The sequence below is a fragment of the Sturnira hondurensis genome, unplaced genomic scaffold (assembly GCF_014824575.4).
Source record: "Sturnira hondurensis isolate 20B ecotype Veracruz unplaced genomic scaffold, ASM1482457v3 Scaffold0001020, whole genome shotgun sequence".
NCBI lineage: Eukaryota > Metazoa > Chordata > Mammalia > Chiroptera > Phyllostomidae > Sturnira > Sturnira hondurensis.
The window spans coordinates 759216-767816 of NW_028073651.1; the positions used below are offsets into that span (position 1 = coordinate 759216).

An 8601-nucleotide genomic window follows, 5' to 3' on the forward strand; every position below is an offset into this window, starting at 1 on the left:
AGGGCCTGCAGTGACACTCCTGGGAAGCTGAGGGGAGCACCCTAGGAAGCGCCCGTTTGTCCCTTCGGATTGACTTCCTTTCAGCTCGCCCATCTTCTAAGCAGCTGTATTTAATCTGGTGTTTGGGTGTTTGTTCAGGCCTTCTACAGAGCTCTGAAGGCCAACTGCTGTATTTGTCATTTCTCGAAGTTCTGTTTGGTCCTTTTTCTAACTTCCAGGTCATTTTTTATTGTACTTACATTTTCTATTCCTCCTATTTTATCCTTTTCACATACAAAATAGGTACCTCATCTCCACACCTGAGCATTCCAATACCTGCAGTGTCTGCAGGTTCTGGGTCTACTGACTCTCACGGCACCCGCCTCCCTGTATAGCACGCCATTTTTTTATCACAAGCTCCTACGTGCCAGAACTCTACCTGAAGGATTCTCCGAGGCCCAGGCAAAGGGGATGCTCCTAAAGACAGGGCTTGTTTGTCCTTGCCAGGAGCTTAGGGGCACACAGTCCCGGATTCATGCTCAGCCTGCTCTTTCTAGGACCTTTCAAAGGGTACAATTCAGGCCCAAACCCACCTGGGGGGACAGTCAATAGCCACAAATTCTCACTTATTTCTAAGGCTGTGTGGCTTTGCAAGGTGGGTTTTCTCTAGTTGGACCTGGTTTTGCACGAGGCAGTGCCCCTGTCCAGCCTTCCCACAGCTCAGCCCCTGTCCCCAAGGCCACATGAATCTGAATGTCTTCCGAGCATCAGGCCACTTCAGTGTTCAGTCCCCTCCTGGGCTCTTTGCTCCCGTTTTCTCCTTGCTCTCGGGAGAGTCCCTTTTCTCCCTTGCAGGTACAACCACTCGTTCCAAAGGGTGCTTTAAAGATTTTAGGCAGCATTTGCTAGTGGGCTCCCTAACTCAGCCACACTGCCCTCTCTCTGGCTGACTCCGTCACGTCTCAGAAATGCAGCCCTAACCCAGGGCCTGCTCAGACAAACACGACTGCCCCGTGCCAGTCAGCCAGAACTTCCTGCTTGTGGCAAGCCTGTGAGGGGTGACGGAGGAAGAGGAACACCACCATCTAGAGGCTTGAAGTACAGACTGCTCAGCTGTGACACACGTCTTGGGAGTACTCCCCGAGAGTCATCACACCGGAAGGCTTAGCATTAGGATGATAATGACAAAAATACCAACAGCATCTGACAGTCAACAAACATTTATGCAAAGGGCCAGGCTTTGGTCCGTGTTTTATGGATATTAACGTATGGAACCAGCATTAACGATCTAATTTACAGACCACACAACTGAGCCCTAAAGAAGTTAAATGACCTGCCCTGCATTCACACACAGGCAGCCCAGCTCCAGAGGCGGGCTTCTTGGCCACTCAGCCACACGGCTGTTCACTGAACTTGTATGTGCCAGGCCTGTGTTAGGGGTGCTCGTGCACGCATCAGACCTAGAGTGAGTGCTGCACTGGACAGAGGAGGAGACGGGTGTGGAAACGCTCTGGGATTTGCCCGGGACACACCAAGTAAATGGCAGAGGAGGGATCCGAGTGCAGAAAGCTGTCATCTGGAAGCAGAGTTTTTAGCATCCCCGGCATGTGATAGGGACAAACTCTGTACGCTCTCGCAGTCAGTATTAATAACTGAATACGCGTGCTCCAGGGCAGGCCTCGGTAGGCACAGTCGCCTGCATCCTTGCAGGAGTTCCAAGGGATGAATTCTACTATTACCCTTAGTTGGTAAGTATGGACACAGAGGCTCAGAGAGATCCAGCTACTTGCCCGAAGTCACCCAGTTAATAAGGCGTGTCAAGGTTCAAACTCAGGCCCTGGCTGATGTGGCTCAGTGCACTGAGTATCGCGCCCTGTGAACCAAATGATGATTGTTTTGATTCCCAGTCAGGGCACACGCCTGGGTTGCAGGCCATGTCCCCAATAGGGGGCGCACAAGAGGCAACCACACATTGATGTTTCTCTCCCTCTCTCCTTCCCTTCCTCTCTAAAAATAAATAAATAAAATCTTTAAAAAAAGAGATTCAAACCAAGCCAGTAGACTGCCTCTGGTGACCCCCCACAACACCCCCCACACCACCCGCTGTGTGGTGCCCTCCCACACTCACTCTGGTCTGTGACAGCCGCACTGGCCAACAGAGTGCGGTGGGCACGGCACTGTGCGGCTCCAGGCTGTGCCCTTAAATGGTCTGCACCCTCTGCTTCTTCTCACCTGAAACTCTGGCTGTTGGGAGCCCTGAGTGACCACGTGAGCAATCCTGCTACCCTGCTGGACACCCAGGTGGAGAAGAGAGGGCCTGAGACAACACTCTCAGCGAAAGAGGGCACTAGCCATCTCTGCGTCCCACACCAGCCCCCTGAGGACTCCAGTCCAGGCCGCCCTCTGACCTTGACCCCTTGTGAGGCCATCCCGCAAGACCAGCAGAAGAACTGTCCAGCTGAACCCAGTCAGGCCACAGAACTGAGAGACAGAACAGAAGGCCCACTGATTTAAAGCCCCTAAGCTTTGGGGCAGATTGCTTAGTAGCAACAGAAAAACTGAAACCAACTACAAGGCCTACACTTGTCAGGATGACCACACAAAGTTAAGCACTTCCGAAAAAATTAGCCCAAGAGCCTGCACATTAATGTGGTATGTTGGTTCCCTGTTGTTTCTGTAAGAAACGGCCACAAACGTGGTGGCTTAAACCAGCACAAATTTATCACCTACGGTTCTAGAGATGATAAGTTTACAATGGGTCTCACAGGGCTAAACTCGAGGCATCAGCGGTGGCGGGGGTGGGGGGTGGGGATCCTTCCTAAAGGCTGTGGGGCAGAACCCACCTGCCTGCCTTCTAGAGGCGCCTGTATTACTTGGCTCATGGCCACTCCCCCACCTTCAAATCCTCCCCTTTCCGGTCTTCCTCTTTCTCTTCTAAGAACCCTTAGGATTACAGGGTCCACGTGAATAATCCAGGATAATCTCACCATCTCCCTATCCCCAATCCTTGATTTAGTCACATCTGTGAAGCCCCCTGTGCTGTGAGGTAACACCTTCAACAAGTTAGGGATTAGGATGCGGCCATCTTTGGGGGGTGTCTGTCATTCTGTCTCCTGTGAGTGGTAAACTAGAAAAATGACCAGTACGCACCAGGGGAATAAGCAGAAATGAATGGGTATCTTCCCTCCTGCCCAGAGACACCCCGCAGCGCCCCCGGGGGCATGTCAACAGCGCACTCTGTGAGAGTGGCCTCAACCTGCCTGGCATCACCAAGCTCTTTTTCTTTCTTTCTTCCCCAGAAATCTTTGTTTAAAAAAGGTCCTTGCCTCCCCAGCACAGTGCATCATCGATGCGTTATGCTCTGGCATCCCCAGTTCTTCCCTCAGACAGACGCACCTACCACTCCAGCCTCTCCTGTGGGGACACACAGCCGGCCTGCCCTGCTGAGTCAGAGGGGCCCCAGCCAATGGCGCGGATGTTGGGTGTGTGCGTCAGCTCAGGAGGCCTGACCTGGGAGAACACGAAGCTGCTGCTGGCTCTGGGAAGCCCTAATCCCAAGGTCCGAGGGCCACAGCCACGGGCCGCTGGCAATGTGAAGACACAAACAACGTAATAAAGGTGTTTAATGATTACAGTCAGTGCGCTCCACTGTCTGAGAGCGTCTCCCACTGAGCCTGTCCGGAACTGAACTCGGGTCCTTTCTGTGCAGCCCGCCCCTCCTCCAGGCTGCCCGGCCACGCCCAGGCCCCAGGAAATCCTGCCAGCTCTACCTTCCAAACAAGTCCACTGGTTATTCACTGCTAAGGGGAAAAGGGAAGGTTCTGCAGTGGTCACCACCTTAACCAAGGGACCAAGTCACTGTAACAAATGACGGAAGCCACAGACATCAGTAGCCCCCTGGGGTGATGTCCTTGGGACACACCGTCTGTAGGGTGTTCCTGCCAAAGACGCTCAACACAAATCAAATCAGAGGAAAGGATCAAAAACCCCAGACTGTGGGACACTCCACGGGGCAGCGGGCTTGGACTCTTCCAAGTGTCAATGTCACGAAAAGCAAGAAAGGACAGGGACGCTGTTACACAGCAGGCTCAGCAAACGTTTTCCGTACAGGGTCACAGAGCAAATATCTTAGCTTTGTGGGCCATGCAAACCTACCTTCGCAGCCACAGACACTATGCTAACAGGTGTGTGTGGCTGTGTTCCAATAAAACTTTATTTATGAAGACAGGGAGTGGGCCACATTGCTGAACCCCATTGTATTAATAGATTAAAGGACACTAAAGAGACACGATAATCAAACGCAGTACATGTTCCGTAAGCAGACCCTAGATTAAAAATAATAATAAACAGCCCTGGCTGGTGTAGCTCAGTGGATTGAACGCTGTCCTGTGAACCAAAAGATCGCTGGTTCCATTCCCAGTCAGGTCACATGCCTGGGTTACAGGACAGGTGCCCAGTAGGGGGTGCATGAGAGGCAACTACACACTGCTGTTTCTCTCCTTCTCTTTCTCCTTTCCTTCCCCTTTCTAAAAATAAATAAATAAAACCTTTAAAAAAGTTCTCAGGTGTGGTGTTGGCACTGTGGTACAGAGAATGTCTTTGTTCTTGGGGGATACAGGTTGAAATATTTAGGAGTGAAGTGTCAGGTCCACGACTTATTTTCGAATTACCCAGGGAAAAAAGTGTGTACGCATACATATGCGCATACAGAGGAGAGCAAAGACAAGGCAAATTTGTTGAAGGCTAATAACGAACAAAATAGGTGGTAAAGGGTATGTCACGGATGACTAGACCATTCTTTCATCCAGCTTTTCTGTGGGTTTGAAGTTTTAAAAATAAGACTTGAGGAAGAAACTTCTTCAGAATCTGACTTCTCCTTCCCACACGCCTCCCACCCGGACTGCTGCGGGTGCCCCCTCCCTGCACCCACCTCACCCTGTGACGGCCAGATGGGCCCTGCTACAACCTAACGTGGATCCTGCCCTCCCTCTGCTCAGCCCCTGCCGGGCGTCCCGTCCACTCAGAGCGAGGCCGAAGCATGTGCAGAGTTTCGGGCAGGAATGCTCTTCCCCCAAACACCCGTACTGCTTACTCCCTCCTCCCCTTGTACTTCCAGTGAGGTCTCCCTCATAACCCTATCTAGACTCACAACCTGCCCCCAAACACGCCCCCTCCTGCATTCCTGATGATTGTCTGCCTCTTCTTCTCTGCTGTATCCACAGTATCTACACAACAGCCACAGCTCGGTGAGAACCACAGGCCTACATTATATATCCACTTACCTCCCACAGTATATTACGCACTGTTCATAGTATAAACACGTATCTAGTACACAAAATGGGAATAGTAATAGTATATATCTCATAATTTGTGAGGATTTCATGTCAGAAGGCCTGTGAAGGCCTGTGAAGTACTTAGCACACTGCCTGGCACAAAGTGACTGTCCATTAAGTGGCCCACTGTATGGAAGAGGGGCCTGAAGCTCTGAGTGGTTAAGTGACCTGCCCAAAGCTACCTGACAGGGAAGGGATGGGGCCCAGATGGGAAACCATGTCAATCTAACTGAAGAAGCCATTTTTTTAAAGATTTTATTTATTTATATTTAGAGAGAGGGTAGGGGGGAGAGAGAGAGGGAGAGAGACATCAATGTGTGGTTGCCTGTTACGTGCGTCCTACTGGGGACCTGGCCCGAAACCCAGGCACATGCCCTGACTGGGAATTGAACAGGCAACCCTTTGGTTCGCAAGCCTGCGCTCAATCCACTGAGGTACACCAGCTGGGGCATCCAAGAAGCCACTTCCTACTCCGTAATGCTAAGGCACGTCACGGTGTTTGGGTGAAAGGCAGTGGCAGGAAACAGAAACCAGCTCTGGGAATCCACAGTGCAGGACATAAGTCCTGACTCTGGCACAAATTCAGGTGCGACCTCAGCAATTCACTTCCGGAAGCTCTCGAGCCTCCTTTCTCTCTTTTATAAACTGGGAGAAGTCATTTCCCTTCCCTGGCGTGGGGACAAAATAGTGTGGGAGGCAAATGAGCTGGTGTGAAAACACCTGCTGCGCAATGCAGCACTTTCCAGCCTGAGGTCAGCCGCTATGGCAGCGGGCCCATCGACCAAACATTGATGGACTAAGAATTGTAGGCCCCGGAGAGCAAACTTAGAGCACCCAGACTTATAAAGAAAGAAAAAAAGATGTGCTCCTCTTAACCTTTTGCTCTTTGTGCATGCTCCTCTCTCTCTCTCAACATCATCCATGTCCCTGTTGTCAGGTGAGGTTCTCCTCACCCTGAAGTCCTCCCTGAACCCCAGGCCAGGTCAGGTATCCAGTGGGTAATCCCGTCCCAGCTCTGCCCACTCTGGTCATCACTCTGCTAGAATGGGTCTGTCCCTACTGGACTGGGAGCTCCTTGAGGGCAAAGACTGGGCTGGCTTGGTGCCTCTGCTGTTTCTCCAACACTGCCCAGCACAAAGCCAGGCACAGAGACGATTATCAGAAAATACTAGCTATCGGTATTTTGTCATGTATAATGTGCATCTTTTTAACCCAAATTTTTGAGGGAAAAATAAGGATGCGCCTTACATATGGGTATAATCATTACATACTATAAGTACAATAATTCCATGTATAATGCACACAACTATATGAGTGTGCATTATACACTGCAAAATATGGTAAATGAAGTAAAAGATGGATGGCTGGATGAATGGTGGTTTCCTGAGAAACGAATTACGTTCATTTCTTTACTCTGTGCTCCCACAGGCCTAGACATATAGTTCATCTTTTTAAAATAGCTCATATTTTGTTCTGGCTGGTGTGGTTCAGTGGATTGAGCACTGGACTGTGAAGCAAAGGGTCACTGGTTCGTTTCCCATTCAGGGCACATGGCTGGGTTGCAGGCCAGGTTCCCCCGTACAGGGCCGTGAGAGGCAAACACACATTGGTGTTTCTCTCCCTCTCTTTCCTCTCCCTACCCCTCTGTCTAAAAATAAATTAATAAAATATTTTAAAAATATCTCATATTTTAAGTGTTTACTATGCCCTTTAGATCTCAGGTCGGGCTGTCCTCCTCTAGACAGACCTCCTGGCACCAGGTCCCTGGGTCAGGTGGCCATTCTGAGCTCCACAGCACCCACCACCCTGACCACTCTGGGTTGACAATAACAGTCATGACTGCGTCTCCCAGTACCCAACAAAAAGCCAGCAGAGTCTGTTTGCTAAATGGATGGACAAACAAACCCGGTATATCAGTGGATTAATGAACAGATAGACGAGTGTCCACTCTAGTTAAAATTACCCTTTTCCAGACTCCCAGGCCCACACTACGCCCACGCTCACACTTCGCCCTGAGCCACGCTTCTAACCCAGTCCTATTTCCCTGAGTATTAACTGGGGCAAACCGATGTCCTAAAAGGATGATATACAAGCGCCTCTCACCTTCAGGACGGGAGGAAAACTGAGGCACAGGACAAAGTTTAGGAAGCCAAGGCGCCTGCAAGTGACCCCATCTAGTCCCTCCTCCTCTTGCCCCTAGCTCCTGTCAGTCCTAGAATACCCCGCTTAAAGTAGTCAATTCTCACACTATTGGCTCTCCTGGACGCCAGTCTCCACGCGCTTTCTTTTTCTACTCGCTGGTATTTTCAACTCCGGACCTGGAGCCCCGCCCCGCCCCTTAGCCCACACCCATCCTTGCAATTGGACTAACGGCATGCCCTTAACCCACAGACCCTCCCTATTGGCTGCAAGACTTTGCCGGTTCAGGCTGTGATTGGTCGTAAACTGAAGTCCATCCCTCGAGCAACCACACGAGAGGGGTTGGCGACTGGAAAGGTTGGAGGAACTGGGGTCAGACTCACATTGAGCCGGCGGGAGGCAAATGTAGGTCTTGAAGAACTCGCTTCGGCGGGCAGCCTCCTTAATGCGGTTGGCAAGCGGCTTGCTGACCTGCCGGATGCCCAAATATAGCAGCTTCGCCATAGGGAACGCACCTACCACCATCTTGCGAGTCCCAAAGGGACGTACCACCCGCCTGACTGGGTGGAGCACCTCCAAACTCTCACTCCTCCTCCGTCCGCTTGATGCCGTGCGTGCGTACGTACGTATGTACGTACGTGCGTTCGCCGGGGGGAACTGCAGGGGCGCTCCTTGATATCACCGCGTTTACGCTGACGCACTATGAATATGCAAATATATGGCGGAAGTGAGGCGGTTAGAGGGTGGTGCCGTTAAACGGCTGCTTGCGGGAGCGTAGATGGGTTCCCACGTCGGAGTCCTCTGCCGCGCTCAGTCGTGACTGCGTATCTGGGTTGCTTCTCTGCCCAAGTGAGGCTCTCAGTCCTAATTATGGCTAGGGAAAACCAAATATACCTACTCCGGCAGGATAGAGCTCTCACTGGGGTTAGGAGTGTCCAACCTCTCGGCGTCTCTGCGCAACACTATAAGAGTTGTCGTGGGCCACACATTAAATACATTGTGACACATAATAACAAAAAACCTCGTAATATTTTAAGTAAATTTACGTTGGGCCGCATTCCCAGCCATCCTGGGGAAACTGGCTTGTAGTCTTACAGACTCGGTTTGAAATCCCTGTTCCATTATGCACTTGCTGTGTGATACTAGGTGA

General features: G+C 51.1%; 1 protein-coding gene across 2 annotated transcripts in view; it reads right to left on the bottom strand.

Moving 5' to 3' along the window:
* OPA3 (outer mitochondrial membrane lipid metabolism regulator OPA3) overlaps positions 1-8084 on the bottom strand; it is a 68517-nt gene extending 60433 nt beyond the window's left edge. The window contains exon 1 of one of the 2 annotated variants that reach the window (XM_037058745.1): positions 7835-8084. In XM_037058745.1, the coding sequence (XP_036914640.1) occupies positions 7835-7976 (142 nt within the window). In that variant the 5' untranslated portion in view covers positions 7977-8084. The remainder of the gene's footprint in view (positions 1-7834) is intronic. The other variant, XM_037058755.1, reaches the window with a different exon arrangement.
* Positions 8085-8601: the final 517 nt, after the last annotated feature.